General features: G+C 41.9%; 1 protein-coding gene across 12 annotated transcripts in view; it reads left to right on the top strand.

Moving 5' to 3' along the window:
• mef2cb (myocyte enhancer factor 2cb) overlaps positions 1-14,681 on the top strand; it is a 68,215-nt gene extending 53,534 nt beyond the window's left edge. For 5 of the 12 annotated variants that reach the window (XM_039620916.1, XM_031736196.2, XM_039620917.1 and 2 more), the window contains 7 exons: positions 1,048-1,191; positions 3,939-4,128; positions 4,947-4,994; positions 9,302-9,474; positions 11,004-11,133; positions 11,452-11,587; positions 11,884-14,681. In XM_039620916.1, coding sequence (XP_039476850.1) covers positions 1,048-1,191; positions 3,939-4,128; positions 4,947-4,994; positions 9,302-9,474; positions 11,004-11,133; positions 11,452-11,587; positions 11,884-12,232 — 1,170 coding nt within the window. In that variant the 3' untranslated portion in view covers positions 12,233-14,681. Of the gene's footprint in view, positions 1-1,047; positions 1,192-1,369; positions 1,508-3,938; positions 4,129-4,946; positions 4,995-9,301; positions 9,475-11,003; positions 11,134-11,451; positions 11,588-11,883 lie in introns of all 12 variants that reach the window. The other 7 variants (XM_039620923.1, XM_039620922.1, XM_039620921.1 and 4 more) reach the window with 7 other exon arrangements.
• Positions 14,682-19,880: the final 5,199 nt, after the last annotated feature.

Here is a 19,880-nt window from a genome sequence, read left to right as displayed (position 1 = left end):
GATGAGATCTCTCTAACTGTCAGCTACTGTACTTTTCTTCTCTGCCGCTCGGTCTTTGTCTCTCTCACTTTTGCGAGGCAAATGAACACAGCACCTATCGTTACATGCCCACTTGCTCAAGCAAACATACCCTCGTGCTATCACACACAGTAATGCGCTCTGAAACTTATCCCTGTTGTTAAGGTTGTCAACAATATCTAAAAAAGGACAGAGACAGCTACAGATACAGCCCCCCCCCCCCGCGCCAACCACCACCTCTCGTTTTCTTATTTATTCCAATGCTCTCTTTGTCTGTCTCTCTCCTCCAGTGAGAGGGAGTGGTGATCGAGTGGAGAGTGTGTGTGCGCTTTTTTTCCCCTTCTTCTTCTTTCAGCGTGCTATTTTCTGTCCACTCTAATGGGGGCAGGTGGCCATCAGGTGGCCAGAACAGAAACTGCCACATTTAATAGCACACACACCACACTCGTAAACTTGTGCACCTCGGCTGTATTTTAATTCTATTTCACGGCCCGCTGATAATTATGGTTGTAAAATATGTTTTACTTTTATGACTGTTCCCTTTTCTGTGCAATTATGAGGTTTTAAGGTCCCCCCTCGATTTGTCATTCAGTTATGTCTTGTTATTGAATGTGATTGAATCATTTGTGCCTTTTTTTTTTCTGTGTTTAGCGGCATGTTTACTTGTTCATAAAAATAGACCGTGTGTCCTCACGCCATACCGTGTTGTTAGAGTTCATACTGTGAGCGTTTTTTATTTTTGTTAAAAGCTTTTTTTAAAATTAAGATAATTTGTAGCAAAAGATCTCATTACCCTACACAGTAAGCCGGATTGGTTCTTTGTTTTTTAATTTGATATAAAGCCACATCAGTTTAAGAACTTTTCCAAAGTGTTTCTTTTTTTTCAAGATGTCCTTTAATCGGACTTGCATTCGAAAATGAACCTCCTCAAACTTCATTACCATTATGTCCCTCTGAAGCTGTTCACCTGGGTTTCTCTTCCCTACCCCAAAGCCCTTCAACTATGTTGTGCAACTGCTCTGTTTGCAGACATTGAGAAAGAAGGGCCTAAACGGCTGTGACAGCCCAGATCCCGACGCAGATGACTCGGTTGGCCACAGCCCCGAGTCTGAGGACAAGTACAGGAAAATAAACGAGGACATTGATCTGATGATCAGCAGACAGAGACTGTGTGTAAGTACTTCTTGTTAAACCCAGAGCCTTCTTCTCACCTTTTCTTTCCTCTCTCCCCCCCCACATGCTTTCTGTTGCTTCATCCCTGTCATCGTCATCTGTTCCTACCGCCCATCTCTCCGTTCCTTCATGTGTGTGTCTCCCCTCCATCCTTCTCTGTGGTTGTGGGACCTGGCAGGCATTGAGCAAGAAGGAGAACAAAGGTGGCGAGAGCCCGGAGCTCGAGTCCGCTCTCATCCTCACCCCGCGCACTGAGGAGAAATACAAACAGATTAACGAAGAGTTTGATCACATGATTAAAACTCATAAGATACCTGTAAGTACTGGGTTATACTCAGCAGGCTGACAAAATGCTGACTGGCAAGTAACTGTTGCGCTAACCCAGCTAACCACCATTGTTTGGAAGCAGACTAATTACACAAAGTGAGAGTGAGAGTAAGGTCGGGGTAAAATTGCACTCTGCAAAATTACAGATCTTTGAATTTTCCTGTTTACAGTAGAGGAATGGTCCTTTAATTTGACATGTCTGCAACCATAACTAGTAGGCACGTTTGCTGATTTAACAGCATAGTTTCTTTTATGACAAATTTTAACCTCACCCGGTTCCCACCTTGAACCCGCTCTACCCATAATGCCTTGCCTGGCTCTCAGGAGAGGTGTGGTCTGCATGCGCTTTTCCTTTTCCTGCACCAAAACCCAGTGGTCTGTGACCTGCAACAACAGGGACAGACAGTGTTGGCAGTGAAACAGCTGCAGGCATTCGAACACTCTTAATAAGCACGTCTACCTAACTCAAAAAACTTGCTTATCTCTCCTCAGGCAAACGCCTTAGTAGCTTTGTATATGCCTAGATGTGATATCTACTGGATTTATATTACGTAGTGTCAACTTTACAGAAGGCTTTAACCTATAGCTAGTTGCCAGAAACCACAAAATTGAGGCCTTCTTTCTATGTAAACTGAGCTTGCCACTCATTCAGAGAGCACATTATAGAATGGTTAGCGCTTTGGCCATACGGAGCAAAGAGATAATTCCACGGTAGATCGTTCAGAGAAGAAGAGTAGTGTCTGAGCCGCGTGGAGTAGGAGGAGATGTGGTTAGAAGCAAGGCAGTGGTTGGTGAGCTGGGGTGGTGCATCGGGGTGAGGTGGGGTGTGTTTGGGATCGGAGAATGGGTGGGGTTGAGTGGTGGTGGGGGAGATGGAGGGGGTGGGGTGGGGTTCTGCAAACAACAAGTGGCAGTTCAGTGTGTGGTCAGAGTGGCTGCCAAGCACTGGGCCTCTGGATTGCAGGGGACTGTTGAGGGGACTGCGGGGAGAGGCAAAGGAGGAAGATGAGTGAAAACAGGAAGGATGGCACCAGTTAAAGGACAGCTCAGAAACGGGGCCCTTATACCCAGCAGCAGAGTGTGTGTGTATGTGTGTGTGTGTGTGTGTACACATGCAGAAATGTGCATGTACGACGACAGCTCACACATTTTTAAATAATAGTTCACCGGGACCAATTAGGTCGAAAAAGTCCAGCTAAGAGTCAGAGATGGAAGAAATAATAGGGTGGGTGGGAATAAATAAAACAAAACCAGAGACAGACCCTCAAAAAAAAAAAAAAATAGCATATATAGGTTTTGGCTAGCCACTCCCGTGCAAAGTCGCAGTTAAAGCGAAACGTGCAGAGGCCCATAATGAAATATGGTTAGAGTAATCATCTTTGTACACTGAAATAATATTTGGCCTGCTAACAGAACATTAGCAGAGGGGAGAAAATTAAAGAAGCTGAGGCACATCGCCCACTTCCACATGAGCCAGGCTGATGATCTCCCTGATGCACTCCCTCCATGGCTCTGAGACACATGGCAGTAATTTAGGGCGCTATTTTCTACTTCCTAAAACTAACAATGCAGGATCAACCACTTCCAGGGCACTCCCAAGGTTAAACCCTTATGCCAAGTGACACAATAAAAATGACAAACTAGATGCTGGAGGCTGACAGGCTACCGCTTCTCATGTTCCTGGTGAGACTATTGACTGATCTGAGTGCGTCACTTAAAACACTTTACATAAGCTCCATATGATCTGAAAATAAGTGATCCCCCGTTGTGTTCTCTTGTGCCGTATTGAAGTTACTTTTGCAAGATGTTCTGCAGGCTTGTTAGTGAGGTGAAGATAGACTGAATTATCTTAAGCACTGGGACAGTGGAAAACGATTGGCTTTGTTCCCTGTGAACCACAGCCTTCCATTTTTTTTATGTATGACTGTAATGACTTCAGCATGATATTTCCTTTGGTCAGCCTTTTGACTTTACAATGGCAAATGTTACAAGATGTCAGGGCCAGCACTTGACTCCTGCGTAAAGACATTAGTAGCCTCCAAAGTAACTCGATCACAGTGAAATGAAAAAGCACCGCCAGTCCATTTATATAATCACTGAGGCAATTTGAGTAACTCTGAAAGGAGTTTTCCTTTTGTCTTTCATGCAATGCTGCTTTTGCCCAACTCTGCTATCTTGTGTTTTTATTCTTTGCTGTAAGGAGTTCTGTACAGTTCATCTGTCCATTTGTCCTATTGAACTTCACTCTTTAAGTTCCTTTGTGTTCCTGGACTATTTCTGACCTGTCATGCTTTTTTCCTCTCTCTTTCTTTCTGTTTGTCTCATACTTGGAAAACCTTGTTTTATACCAATTCAAGCATCAGAATCATTTTAACCTTTAGTCTAATCACACCCATGTTTATGTCTCTCTATCTTCTCAGCAGGCCGTGCCCCCATCGAACTACGACATGCCCGTGTCCATTCCTGTTAGCAACCAGAACAATCTCATTTACAGCCATCCCGGTGGATCCCTAGGCAACCACAATCTGTTGCCACTGGCACACCACGGCCTACAGAGAAACAGCATGTCTCCTGGAGTTACACACAGACCCCCCAGTGCAGGTAATACAGGTAGGGTCTCACACGCACTCATGCACCCATGTACATGCTGTTATCCCATCTGTCTATCTTCTCAACTGTGTGTACCTGTCTGTCATGTTAATAGAGGTGTGCATAGAAATGTGCAATTTATTTTATGACAGCTACCCACAATTTTCCACCTAAAGGCAGTTAATGAATCCTAAGTCTTCCCCTCCCACATATATTCACATATTGCCTGCTCAGTATTCTGTTCAAAGTGAGCTGATGATTTAATGCAATATAAAATCCCAAGCCACAGGCCTGCTGATTTAGTGTTCTGTTGTACACACAGGACGTCTGGCCTTATATATAGGCACCGAGTTGCTGGTGACATAAGCAAATTGGGCCTGTTGGTTTGTTATTGTTGTCCAAAGTCCTTTTTTTGTCCCTTTGGTCTGAAGGCTGCTGCCCACACCCTCACCCTGTCATTACAACTGGATGCTAGAAATGCCAGCGCAAACTAAATATGAGTTTTGGCGCTTGCAGCATCCATGCCAAACCGCACACGCTCTGGACCCTCCCACTCATCCACCTCTTATGCCTTAAAAATAATAATGTGTCATTTTTCTTGGACGGCAGCTTAATGCATCCGCTCGTAGTGTCCAGTTGCTAAGCGTGTTCGAGTTGGAGTGGGAAGCTGTGCTGCTTCTGGTGTCAGTGCACATATGACGGCCTGACACGCGCACACACACGCGCAGCACATTGTGATTAAACCGAGCGAGAGACAGAAGGTGCAGTGGAGCCAGTGTGGGTGTCTATCCTCTAATGGGTTTCTCTCGTTTTGCTGCGCTCTCTATTTCATCTTACAGGTGGCCTCATGGGTGCCGACCTTACCACTGGCGCAGGCACCAGTGCTGGTAAGAAGACCCTCCTCTTCTCACACACAGATGTCTGCTAACATGCACACACACATACACCCACTCACACACATACATGGCACCCACTCACCCACTTGGGGCCATAAAATGCATGACTAACACTAACCCAAACCCAAGTGGAGATTTTGTCCATGATGTGTTGAAGTTAGTGGTCGTGGAGTTCATCTGGGAATGTTTGCTCAGTGCCTGGGCTGTGACACATCCTGCCTGTGTTCATCTATAAAATGGTAGAGCAAGTGGGGGGAAGAGAAGTAAAATGGCATTATATCCTGAGGCAGCAGATAGAGCAGAGATATTGCTAGACTCTTTAATGTACGCATACAAATTTGTCTTGTTGTTTCTGTCACCTCTCGGATTTCTGTCTAGAACCAAATTAATTCAGTGTTTAGAGAGTCTCACGGTGGGATAATGATCCTGTCGGGAGCTCAGCAACCCACATTTGGGAAACACGTGTAAAGCATCTTATGTGTTAACTTCTGTTTGTACATGAGTTTGTCCCTGAGGACATGTGAGGCCCGCGTTTATAACAAAGAGACTCCCTTTTAAAGGGTTGAATTTTTACGACTTCAGCGTACGGTGCTGAGTGTAAAAAAGAGAGAATTGGGGGCGTCAGTGGGGCACAGCTGGGCAGCCTTGTCTGGCCCCTGAGGCTCTATCACAAGGGGTCAGTGCCTGGTTTCTCTGTCTGGACAGTCATCGCACACACAAACACATACGCGCGCACAACAGGCCCATTTGTTGTGGCGTGTGTTCCATTGACTGCGTTTCGCAGTGCATCCTTCAAAAGTAGCCTTTGTGTCACTGCGCTGAAGGAACAGAGGCACTCTGTGAGCGCTGCGCGTCGCTCAGCAGCGGCGAAAAACACAACGTGGAGAGAGAGTCATGTGGGAGCTGAAAGATTCCATTCAGTGCTCTCTTAAATCTCATCTGGGGTGGAGCGGGGTGGGGGGGGGGGGCACAGTGATGAATATCCACCAATGGTGGAAGCATGTGTGCAAAGGAGAAACAGAGGGGGGAACACAGATGGAAGTGTTCTGCGAACTCGGTCAGCCATTTTAATGATGTTCCTCTAAAATCATCAGTATGAAGTGGCACAGCCACTGTGGCACCTCGAGGACTGTTTTAACACTCCTCTTCTCCCCAGTGTAAGTTTTGATAAGATGATTGTAAAAGTGGCCGTGTGCCCCGTGTATGTGTCATCAGTCATGTGCCCTAAGTAACATAAGAAGAGCCTTAAGACACACAGAAACACACAACTTCTTTTGTGCTTCTGTGAAAGAAATAAAATAAATACCTCGACTGTTTCTCTCATTGCACAAAGATATGCTGCGTTGAGTCATATCTGTACATAATCCAGTGGATTATGCCTGTATATTCAACTGAAACAGATCTGCAAATCAGCCACATGAAACCCAGATGTGGGGGTTATATTCAAATCACAAAAGTTCCCCTGGTGATTCTAGTCCAGTGTAAATAGGACATGTTACTGAAGGGCTGAGTCATCATAGCTTTCCTATGGAAAGTTTTTATGCCTACATCTAAGTATATGTTTTGTTCCGTCAATTTGCATGATGAGAGACAGAACGTGAGTTGAAAGAGAAAAAGAGCACTCAGGAAAGAAGTCCGGATGGAGGCCTCGGCTTGTGAAAACCTTTCCACCTGAATGCGCGCAATTAAGCAAGTGTCATCTGTCCACACGCTTCTCACCAAAGCACAGCGAGGAATTAACAAGAATCTCCTCTCACCTCTCACTCTGCCCGTGCCTAGATTCTTCCTTTAAATGAGTTGCATAGAAGGTACATCTTGAGGACATCTCTGATCGCATTCATTCAAGTTTTTAAAAAAAGGGAACACACACACACACGCTCACATATAGTAACTGACAAAAGGTCAAGCTGATGAGTGTCTGCTTCAGTTTTGGCAGCATCCTACACCAACTGAACAAGTGTGACACCTTTGTTCAGTTGGAGAATTCAGGGTTGAATGCACGTTTGGCCAAACCGCAACGGAAGAGTGTGTGTATGGGGAATAGAATGGAGCGCGCCTGTTAGACCACAACAGGACATCAGAAATTTGTTCAGTAACAGTAAAATCTACATGAGTTTAACCACACCTCTCCTTTGTGTGTGCGCTTTGTGTGTGTGTAAGATGGAAAAACACAGAGAGAACACTCTGATGGGGGGGTGGATGGGGGGGAGTCTTGTCTAACACATGTATCTCGAAGTGCCCTAGCTAACCATGGAGCCAGATTGTAATCATTCAGCTCTGACCTTAGCTATCCCCCCCAACCACACACACACACACACACACACACACACACACACACACACACAACTCAGCAATAGCAAAAAAACCCTATTTATCTGAATCTGAGATCAGATATTGTTCTCCCTATATCGAGTTTAACGCAACAGCCAAAAAGACTCCCTGCTGGGCCGTGTTTAATTTTGGTACTTCCTCTAAACAGTTGACGCCAGCCTGCGCCGCACTTCGACTGCGCGAAATAGTAATAGAGGAGGAGAGTGGAAATGAACTCTGGTTATCATCTGTCTCTTTTGAATGCGTGCGCCCTAAAATCAGGTTGATCACGCTGCAGAATAGACCGATTTGAGTCACAGTTCTCGCTTCATTAGCTTAATTGGCTTGTGATTCTACTTTTGAAGTGCTAAAGGACTGGCCTGTGCCACTCATGATTAAAGTCATCCAGCATATAATTGACTGGACTGCAGCCATCTCCACAGGGTAGCAATACACAGATGTCAGAGTGACTGTCACCAAGATGAAGTCCGTGTCATCTTGACCAAAGTGTGTATTAATGTCTCTCCATTGCTCACTGTCTTTTTGATTCATCTGTACAGAAACAGTGATGTACTTCCTGCTGGGTTATTTACTAAAGTATGTGTATGTGTGCTGGGAGGGTGTGTGTTATGTGTGTGTGAGATCTCATTCATCTGTCTCCACATGCACCCACTCGATCTCACAAAGGGCCAGCCATGAGAATGAGAGAGCGGGAAAACTGAAGAGGCAGCTGCCTCTTTGCTAATGTGAGACTGACATTGGAACTAAGAGGGTCCAATACAAAACACACATGTGCATCCATATACGCATGGCTCGTGCAGAAGCAGCATTTCTCACAGAGCCAAGTCATACGGCGCCTATAGCGTGAAACATCGCATAGAGCAAAACGTACAGTGACACACAAAGTCTGCGCTAATATCAGGCATCACGCGTCGGCACACACATCAGCGGCAACAGTAACACAACACTGTTTTTCTCGTTTTCTGTCAGGCGGCCTCATTTTCTCTCACTGCTAGCGGTCGTTTACTCTTCAGATTGTTCAAATTGAGCTTTTGAGACTTTTCATTTCAAAACAACAAAAACCTCGCTCTCAAATTAAACAAAGATCAGCGGGGGAAATTGCCCAGGAAGACATCTGTGACTCATTTTCCCCTGGAGTATATGATTAGGAAATTCATTTATGTCTAACGTATAATTCCTGCCCGTCTTTCAAGTGGGAACGTCCACACAGTGCCCTGTGTTCTACCCCTAGGAAGAGGGAAGGAGAAGGAAGGGGGAAAAAAGCAGTCTGTGGGATTGGGTTAGAAACAAAGACCATGTTGCTTGCAATAAGTCTCCACTTTCAATTTTTTAATGATGTTGCTAGGACTACCTTTTTTCTTCTTTTTTTTTTTGAGGGAGAATCTGGTGCTGTATGCTTGACCTTCCATGCTTAGAGGAATCCAGGTCTAGTGACAAGAGAAAGGCACGACTTTTGTCTAGAAGAACCTCAGAACTGTGTTTAAGTACGATTTACCCAATCCCTCTGTGGTCTCGCTACCCAAAATTAGATGTTTCGGCAAGATTCGCTGGCTGAAACGGGAACAATGTAGCCTTCAGTGATGGTAGCAGAGTTTTAGGGTGAGGTGCTGCCGTGTGGGCACTCAAAAACTGGTAATGAAGACGAAAACTGCACATCTGCTCCGCCAGCAGTGCGCACCGCTTCCATGAAGCGCCATTTACAAGTCTTCTCTTCAGGACGGTGCGCTAATAAATTTCCTACCACAGGAAGTGAAGATGAGGCAGAAACACTGAAAGGGAGTACAAGGTGAAAATGGATTCCTGTAGTTCATAATTAGGTCACACCGTCACGGACAGCAGGAGTTTTGAGATTCATTAAACTTTTGACACAGGTTTAATAACATGTAAGTGCGCCTTCCTAGAAATACCAAAGGAGAACACTGGTGTATTAAATGTTTCTCTGCCTTTTTCCCCGTGCTCTCTCTTAGGAAATGGATATGGGAACCACCGCAACTCTCCTGGTCTGCTGGTTTCTCCAGGTGGCATGAACAAGAACATGCAGACTAAGTCTCCCCCACCCATGAACCTGGGCATGAACAACCGCAAGCCTGACCTACGTGTGCTCATCCCCCCTGGTGCCAAGAACAACATGCCGTCCATTGTGAGTAGCGGTTGCATCCCTCTCTCAACCTGCTTCCTTTCCTCATCCACTTTCCCTCCTGCATATCCTGCTACCTTTCTAGGGGTTGGGGGGGTATCCTGTCAGGTTTGGCTGTTATTGTTTATTTCCTTTCATGTCCTCTCTGCTGCTTTCATCCTATCATATCAGACTTGGGTTGATGAGGTTATGCTTGTGATAAGTGTGACTTAAGGTACACGTTTCTCTGATTAGTCTTGGCAGCTTGTTAAACCGAAGCCTTTCTTTAAAATGTACTTTTGGCCCAAGGCTGATATTCTGGCAGTTACAGTGTATCACTTCTGCTGTGTCTGTTTGCGTATGTTGAAGCTTCTTCCAAAGGTCCCCCTTATTTCTTTTTTTCCCCTCCTATAAATGAGTGTGTTACGTTAGTAGAGTTACAACAGCTGTTAGCATCCTCTTTTCACATTAGCTCTGCTTCCGTTGGCTCAATTCCAATGCAGCTCCATTCCTAGATCCACACCTAACCACCACCACTTGTGTGTGCTCACCTACACTCACTAATTTGAATGTATTACCCTCCCCTTTCAATGCCATCAGTCTGAGGATGTCGATCTGCTATTGGTAAGTCAGACTGCAACTCAAAATCAGAGATTAAAAACAAAAGAAAAAAAAAACAAACCCTGAAACAGTCGAAACATTCTGAAGCTGTCGAGTTTTCCAGTAAAATAAAAAATACCTCTAAGAAGCATAATGGGCCTTTTAGATCCTAGAGCGATGCAGTCCCCTGATACTAACCTCTTAATTTGAATCCAGTTTTGCTTTGACTAAAGGGCTTATTACTGCAAGACTGTTTTTTTTCTAAGAAAACCCATCCTGACTGCAGAGAAACTTTCACCTTTTTTGTTGCTGACTCTGCTGAAGGCCTCAGTGTCGCCTCGTGCGATGTTTTTTGAGGGCACATGGTGCCATCCAGTGGTGTGCCAGAGTAAAAGCAACCTGGCCTTTTTATTTTTGTGTGTGTGCGTGTGTGTGTGTGTGTGTGTGTATCCTTTCCTCCCTTTCTTCCTCATATTTTTTCACCTGCATGGAGAATTGTGTGTTGCACATGTGCAACTCACAGGACCGCTCAGTGTAGAAATGAAAGGCAACAAAAGAGTACACTTTCATGTTACATCAAACCTCCATGATTTTCTGACAAACCCTCCCCTCTGCCTCACTAAAGTGCCTTTCCTTTGCCTTTGCTACCCTGCGTTGCCGTGGAAACCGGCGGTGTTACTATAGCGACAGTAGGCCCTTGGAAAAAGGGTGGTAAATGATAGGGTTGGCAGGGTTCAGCCTTGCCGCGTGTCAAGTGATTAATTTCTCCAGAAGTTGGCATCACATTCATTCTTTCAGCATCTGTTGAGTGAAAGAAAGAAATGAAAGAAAGAAAAAAAAACTTTGTCGGTTTATTACTTTTTTTGTTTGTTTTGTCTGGAAGTAGATTTTATGTTCTCAAGCCTCTCCCATCTTTCCCTTTTTTCTCTCTGTCTTCTCTTCCTCTGCCACAGAACCAGAGAATAAACAACTCTCAGTCTGCTCAGTCACTGGCCACCCCAGTGGTATCAGTAGCAACTCCTACTCTACCAGGACAAGGCATGGGCGGTTATCCATCTGCCATTTCTACTTCTTATGGTACCGGTACGTTGCCCAGTGTGTCTGTAAACATTGAGTTATTTTGTGCAGTTTGTATAATTTTGCATGACACGCAAAATGACCCATCAAATCCAAATTTATTTTAAAACTCTATATTGTGTATACCAAGCTTTTCTTTTCTGTGTGCAAATGGGTGTTATACAGCAATCCAACAGCAGAGGGTGATATTGTCCCACCCAGTGACTTGAACACGTTCATGTCACAGCAGCATTTACCAGAGCTCCAACTTTGTCTTTTTTTTCACTTCACTGAACAACTATAATGTGAATCTTCCTCTTCTTTTTCGTATGTGTTTGCACACAGAGTACTCCCTGAATAGCACAGACCTGTCCTCCCTGTCTGGCTTCAACAGTGGCAGCTCTCTACACCTTGGTTCAATGAGTGGGTGGCAACAGCAACACCTTCAGAACATGCAGCATTCAGCGCTGGGCCAGCTAGGGTGAGTGCACAGAGCTTACTCTGAGGTGTTGTTGGGAAGTGCATGAAGTAACACATGAATTACTCCCAGAGATTTTTTATTTTTTGAAATGCCACACTCATAAATCTACTTTACTGTTCTCAATCTTCACTTGCAAGATCGAACACAAGTGACACCTCACTTTTTTTTTTCACGAGTGTGTATGTATGCATGCCGGCATGTGTGTATGTTTGCGTGTGACAAGCTGACTTTTAAAATCACTTTGTTTCTTGCTCTGTAACTCTGTAACCCCTTTGCGTTTCCTTTCCTTCCAACAGAAATTGTTCTAGCTCTCACTTATGTCAGGGTTCAAATCTGTCCCTGCCCTCTGCTCAAAGCCTCCACATCAAGTCCGAACCTGTTTCTCCTCCTAGAGATCGCACCAGCAGCACACCGGGGGGCTACGGTGGCGGGGTGCCACCTCCCCAGAACCCCTCGTCCCGCCAGGACTCGGGACGCTCCCCTGTTGATAGCCTGAGCAGTTGTAGCAGCTCCCATGAGGGCAGCGACCGCGATGAGCACAGGAATGAGTTCCACTCACCTCTGGGACTGGCCCGGCCCGCCCTGGATGAGCGTGAGAGCCCCTCCATCAAACGGGTACGCCTGTCAGAAGGATGGGCGACATGATTGCACTGTCCACACCTCTGCAGTGCCCCAAGTTGCCCCGAGCTCCCGACAATGCAGCATTACGATGCCCCACAGTCAGCTCCCTCCTCTTCCTCCTCGCACTCGATCTCATGAGTCACTCACCGCCCAACCCCATGGCCTCTCTCCTTTTTTCTCTTTATTGCAGAAGGAAAGCAAAGGGACAACCCTTTCCAAAAATCTGTTTGTAATTTCTTTTCCTTATTTTTTGTTCCTTGTTTTGATTTTGCTGAGTGTGCGTGTGTGTGCGTGTTATACATATTGACATTATATAAAGCAGTTGGGTGTTGTAATGGGGGCTTGGGAGGGTAGTTGTTGTTTGGGATGGGATCTGGGGGTATATTTGTTGGGGAACTATGCATAAATTGTATTGTGGAAAAAAAAAAGAATCATGTATGCATATATCTTTACACGTGCAACACGTGTGTACAGATGTGCATATCAACAAATACAAAAAAAAAAGGTCAGGTACTCTGTTTCATAAAACGTACTTACAATTTGCCCCAGTGCTATATCAGTGAATAGAGACAAAAAAACAAAACAAAAAAAACAACAAAAAAAACAAGATGAGCGTGATTGTGTCCAGTGAAAAACACCTTAGCACTTGAGTTGGACAAACAATACATGTGTACAGTATCAGTTTCATTGCTATAGACCTTCTCTGCAGTTTTACCTTGCAAAAATGTGTGTTAACATTAGATGATGTCATGTTGCAGGTTCAACGTATTTATGTAAATAGCGGGTCAAGGGGGTAAAAGGGCCTGGGGTCAAAAGTCGCCAGACATTACAAGATTTATTTACTCACTAAATGAAAAAGCTATTATGCAACATTTGAAGGATTGTACAGGTAAACGAGAAAACCCGATGCTAGATGTGTGGAACCCTTGATCGTTTTCGTGCTCCCCTTAAAGAACGGAGTGAGGACCACTCTTTGATCTAAGAGCTATGTCGGCGTAATCAAGAAAATCTCTGGATCTAGTATTAACTATTCAGTATTGATAAACAAAAAAAAGAGAAAAAAACAATTGTACAATACACTTGCTTATATTTTCATATGAAAGGAATAAAATGCAAAGCATTTTTGTGGCTTTTTGTAGTTTCTATAAGCCAGAATGTGTTTTTTGATAGCTTTGCCAATAAGAGATGGATAGTTCACCCAGAGGGGAAATGACAGGGCTTCAAGCCCCCAAGCCATGAAAAACAGACTGAGATCCAATGCTTTGCTGAACTGTTTAATCTTTGTAGAGGTTTGTTTTTAAACGTGTATTTCTTATTATATATAATAATGGTAATATTAAGAATCTTTTAAAAAAAATCTGTGAAATTAACATGCTTGTGTATAGCTTTCTAATATATAAATATATATAATAATGATTTTTTGTTGGTTTCTTAGTGAAGTTTCTATGTGCTGTTGCACATGTTGTCTGGTTTGTTTCATTTTAACTCTGAACAGGGCTGTTTGGGCGGGGTGTTTAGACTAACCTTAAAAACCAGCTGGAAAGCATTGCCAGGGTTGAAGCCTGAATGCTGAAAAACCTAATTTCTAGTGGAAAATGTCACGAGGCTGAATCTGGAGACGACACAGAAATAAATGTTGACACGTAACGTACACGATTGTCACACTGATGAGGAAATATGACAGAGCCGCAGTCTCCGGATGCATTTTTATGCATCCCGATATTTCGTTAGGAGTCCAAATTATTATAATTTAATAGTCACAGTCATAAAACATAGATTTGACCTCATCGATTTTGAATACCACCTTCAATTTTCAACCCAGTCTACCTTGTGTTCGAGATGCCGCTCAGACGCAAACTGTAAAATCTTCCTTTGAATCGCATTAACGTAATGCGATTTATGCATCGTGATTAAGTACTCTTGTTTTCAAACCTAATTTAATTCTGTGTCGCTCCAGTCTCGAAAACAGGGTTCCACATCCTTTACCACACTGTCGCAGACAGTTCAGCGTAAGACACAAAACAGAACAAACTGATCATGCTGGTATGGGAGAAGCACAATTGTTTATTCTTGATGAATAGCTTTGATTTTCTCTTTTTTAAACAATGAAACTAGCCACATATCTCTCCGCCTCCCACACCCGTATCTGCTGTCACTTAAGTGTTATGATATTTCTATGTGCATATTTCATGCAGGTTCACTAGGTTGTTACTGTATACAGTCTGTGTAGTCAAATGGGGCAGAGCCTCTATAACAGTGTTTTTCTTCTTCTTCTTTTTTTTAAACTTCAATAGAAAAAAAAAGGTTGGGAAAAAAATAAACATGATGTTTCAGGCAGCGTAAGTGTGGAGAAACCAAAGCCAGTGGCATTTCTGTGTTGTAAAGTCAGCTTTTATTTTCACATTCATTTATGGGTTTTTTTTTTCTTTTGCAAGCATTGAAACAAGATAATAAAAGATTCTGCTTAAATTCACAACTGTTTTCACATTTCACTTTCAGTTAGTTATTGTAGCTTTAGCCATCAAACTGCATTGTCCATAGGAATCGTATTAATTTACCTGTTTTCTTGTTCATTTGTCTCCCTGTGCAGCGTATCGAAAAAGGTTACATGGGAAAAAAAAACAAAAAGAAAAGGAAAAACGCATTTTCTATTTACAATTTGTTACTTAACTCGGAATCATTCAGGCCCGTGTGAAAGCACTACTTGTTTTTCACTTCATCAATCAACATTACACACTGCTTGCTCGCTGAAGAAAATAATGCCAACATGTCCTGACAGTTAATTAGAGTGCTATAGTTTTGACAGTATTTTTAACCAAAGACATGGAGAAAGCTTGTCTTTATATCTTTGATGTTGTTTTTTCTTCTTCTTCTTTCTACGTTTGTTCAATTTGAAGCCAATTTTTTTCTTCATCTGTTGATCAGTTGTTCTTTGTCATTACTATATCAGACTAAATGTTGGTACCTCAAAATTGACCCAAGCAGTACCTCAGCTGATTTTTTGATAAGTCACTTAACGTGCAAAGGGGAGACCATTCACCTGTACAGCCATGTGTAATAACAATTGCTTAAGGTCCCAACATTCACATGCTACGGGATTCTTTGTTGCTCCTCTGTGTTTGTGGTTTATTTAAGTTGTACTCAAAAGCTGAAATTAAAAAAAAAAAAAGAGTAATATGTTAAAATACTTAAAAAGTCAGTCTGTAGTATCAATGTAGCTTGTATAAACCTGATGATGGGGGGGACGTTTGTAACTAAGGTTTTTTGGAATGCAGGAGCGGCTTTCAGCGGCATAAGCTGGCCTTTGTCGCCACTTGAGACTAAGATGGTATTAAATTAAAATCACATCTCTGTAACTCAAGGGACTTGATTCAGCTGTATGTAGTGAAAACGTATGGGGATGAAATAAAAGTCTCCTCTGCAGGAGGGAAAGGCTATTTGTATTTTGCAGAGATTTCAGTAAAGTTACTGGCTTTCTTAGTTATCCTGATGTGACTTGGTGTGATTTCATTGTGTTTGACTTGTTTCTACATGCATCCCATACAGCGATTGCTTTCATACCATGCAGACTCAAAAAACATATCAACACAAAGGGATTCCATGAGGAAATGAAGAAGGGACATGGTGCCATAGCAACTTCACTTGCAGATAATTTGACATCCACATTTTTTTCAATAGATACATCTTTATATTTATAATGAAAAATAAATAATAATTGTAAAAAAAGCAGCAACAACAACATTTATTTAATATTTTAAACAGTTTTTTAACAGTTGGCCTCACAATTACAGTGGCATCGTCTTTCTGAGTAGTAAATTAAACTACATTTGAAGATGAGAGCACATAGATCCTAAACAATCACAGTCGTATGTTCCCACACGACAAGAAACAAGGTAAAGGTTTAGGCCTACTCCTGTCCTACTCGCTTTTTCTTCAATTAAAAAAAAAGTGAAAAAAAAAACAACAACTCAGAAGTGTGAATCAAAGAAAGAGTGGACAGCTTATTCTATAGAATCCATGACAGTCTTTATTTTTTTCAGCTTTTCTTATAACAGTTATTTCGCAGTGACTGACCCCCCAAAATATAGCTTAACTTTGTTGTAACAATTATTGGTTTGATGACTGCGTATTTCTGCAGGCAGCACAGGTCCGTATAGCTTACCTGAAAGAATCACTTTTTTCGAATGGAAATGTAATAACATTAGTGAATACACATATAAACAGGCACACATATACAGAAAAAACACACGAATTACAGTTTTACAAAAATAAAAAATAAATCCATCGCGAGATTTCGAACATTTTGTAATCCCAAAGAAATCCTTTTTATAGCGTTTTTCTTTTCAGTGTTTCTTCTATATTAATCTCTCTCTATTTTTATATATAATATATGTTTACCGTCTATATTTTCTAAAGGCCCCATTTCTATCTTTTCTTGTTAGTCTTAAGTCATTGTTCCTTGAAGTGAATATTAACAGGAAGTTATCGCTTCTTAACGTTAGCGTTATTTATTTATTTACTTAGCACATGCAGAAAAATTGTGAATCGATATGAATAAATATATTTTCCAGGAAGAGAAACGTTGCAGTGGGTTGCTGTGACCATAGGCCTACCTGTAGGATGGTTTCAGAATTATCGAGGAACTAATTGCATTTAGATTTCGTTTGCTTTTCTACCGTTTTTCCTCCCTATTCGGTTTGTAGTCTACGATTTGACCGTCGTTTTTTTTTTCGCTGAGAAATGTGCATTTTTTCCTTTAATAGGTAACAAGAAATGATACAAAAACTTGTCACACGTCATCTATTAATTGCACGTCTTTAAAGGTGGCAAATCGAAGAAACAGATTCAACACGTTTTGGATATTGTTTTATTTCACAAGTAATTGCTACATCAGCAACATGTCTACATGCATCGCTTTAAATACGCTTTAAACAAATTATTCACAATCTAAAAGTGAGCAACTTACTCTTTTAAAATTCTATATAACAATCAGGCTGCTCCGATATGTTGTACTGACTGCTTCACTTGTGCAGACTGGAGCAGGAGTCTGCAGATGCTGGCAAGTAACAGATTTAATGTTTACAGCATCTTTATTGACACTGTTTCCTGAACTGTCTAAATTTTCACATTTTCTTTCGCAATTACATTAATACCAGACACACTGAAGTGATTTTGAAGAGTTTTCTACCAGTAACGTGTGAATGAAGGTTTGTAAGGTCACTGCAGACCAAACATAATGAATTATCTATCAAAAATAATATACTGCGACAACAGTTTTCACAGTTTTTCAAAGGCCAGCCTTATGCAACAAACCTGAATCTGCAAACGGGCTGCCACTTTTTTGATAAAAACTATAGAAAAGGGAAAAAACGATTTGTAAAAAAATCAGCGCTTTCAGGGTGAATAAATTAAAATAAATCAATCAAAATCAAGACAGCACGTGTACATTTACATGGTGGGGAAAAACAATATCTAAAATACATTCTTAGCTTAAAGCTCAGTTAGGGCTTCAGATGCTGCTTTTGTAACATTAAAAGTGAAAGAGTTCTGAGGGCATGTGAGTTTCCAGCATCAGGCTTATTTTAAGATCGTAAATGTACATTAAATTGCACGCATGACGTTGGATTGCGCAAGTTCAGTGTGGCGTTGGTAGGAACAGGTACTCGTACACCCGTGTAGGCTGCCCACTCGTTCACCGTGAGTACTCAAACTAGAAATCACCACTAGATGTCACCGTTTAGCTGTTTAGTCGATGCCCCCACAACCTGGATCTTCCTCACCGTCTTTCTCCAAAAGAAGCTGTAGACCAGACCCTGAATGGTCCCGTGTACTCCACCAGCTGCTTCATCCATTTTTCTTTGAGGTAAGTGTAAATACATAATACACTATTTATTATCATTTAATTCTAACAATTACTGCTTAATATCCGATTGTGAAAACAATGATAATGTGGAATGTGTTGCAAAGAAAAGAAAAACCCAACAACTGTGACATAATAATGATAATGATAATAATAATAATAACAATAATAATAATAATACATTTTTTCTTGTTACTATAAGAGACAAAAGTTTTTATTTTTACACACAGCTGCAAGAGAGACCTCACACTTTTACAGTTTCAGGTATTCAGTGTAAAAATAGCTTGGCTGGTTCTTTACCTTGGAGGTGTTTCATTACGCCAGCTTCTGAATACCGTTTTCATGTGCCAGACAAAGCGCCCCGGGTCCTCTTACAAACTGCATCGTAGGCTGATGTCTACCCTGGCCTCAAATTGGAAAATAGGCAATATTTTTATTTTATTTTATTTTATATTTATTTATTTATTTTTGTCTTATCGAAGATCAGTTAATGCCATCTGATCCAAACTGGTTTCGCTTATTGTTTTGCTCCCCTTTAAACGATGATTAAATTCAGTATGTTGAGAACCGAATCACTGCTTCATCTCTCAATAATATATATATTTTTTTAATTCCTAAAAACGACATGCCTTTCGATTTTCTGTGCCCCTATTTGAAATCACATTGTCTCATTTGCTGGGAATCTGTTGTCCTGATAAGACCCGAGATAAAGGCTGTATTATCCACGCAAACAAGTGATTTTACCATGAGGAACAGTGGGAATCCACCATGAAGGTGTCTCTTCTATATACAATTCAAATGAGGATGACGGAACAGCGAATTGATCTCCTCCCCAACTCCGATTACAGAACTGGAAAGTGAAAATGTAAGTTCGTGCCCAGAAACGTAGTGGTCTCCCAATTAAAACGTATAACATCATAAGCTCTTTCTTTTGCTTTGTCGAATTGCGCAGATCCATTTCTTTTTTTTTTTCTTTTTCCTTTTTGGTTACATTAAAAGGATAACAAGTAAAATAATAAAAGGTTACATTTGTTTATAAAAAGAGAAAGCCTCCTTTCAGACCCTTTACTATAAAAACCTTTCTTCACATCGTCATCATTAAATCACAACATAACTATTACCGCAAGAATCGTTCATTTTGTTCAGGCTATAGCACCAGAATGAACACTAAACATTCTTAAAATTGACCACTAATCAATATGCTCAGTTATTTATCATTTCCAAAGATAAAGGCCTACGCGTTACATTTTGGTTTTTGGTTATGGTGATGAATACGTGTGTGATGCAACAAAGGATGATGAATGGACCCCCAAATATTCTAATATTTTTTATAGCAAGTAATGTTAGGCTGCTTTCTAGTTAGAAGCCACACATAGGTGGGGTAACGGACTCTTGTGGCTTTGAATATCTTTACGTGAGCCAGCCTGACCACTGGTGTTGAGTCACGAGCAATTTAAGAATAAGGTTCAATGACAAGGGGAGTAGCCATAGGGGCTGCATCTGCTGTGGCTGCTAGAAGAAAGTTTGACCTCCCGGAAAACGTCCTAGCAACTTGATCGAAAAGTGACCTATAACCAAACACAAATTAACAGCAGCAGCAGCAACAGCAGCGCTGGATTATGATAACTTGGAGGTAAGTGGTCAGATTTTTCATTTAAGACCCGTGCGGAAACACAAGGAATCAGAAAAAGAGGGAGAGAGAGGAGAAAAAAGGTGAAAACTGCGATGTTTTAACGCATTTCTACTTGGTTTCATATAAACATGTGATCACGTTTGTGGATATTTTTCTCCAAGAGCACTTGCATTCGCGCT

This window comes from Oreochromis aureus, linkage group 12, assembly GCF_013358895.1.
Source record: "Oreochromis aureus strain Israel breed Guangdong linkage group 12, ZZ_aureus, whole genome shotgun sequence".
In the NCBI taxonomy this organism is placed as follows: Eukaryota; Metazoa; Chordata; class Actinopteri; order Cichliformes; family Cichlidae; genus Oreochromis; species Oreochromis aureus.
This window is presented reverse-complemented; position numbering and strand designations above follow the sequence as displayed.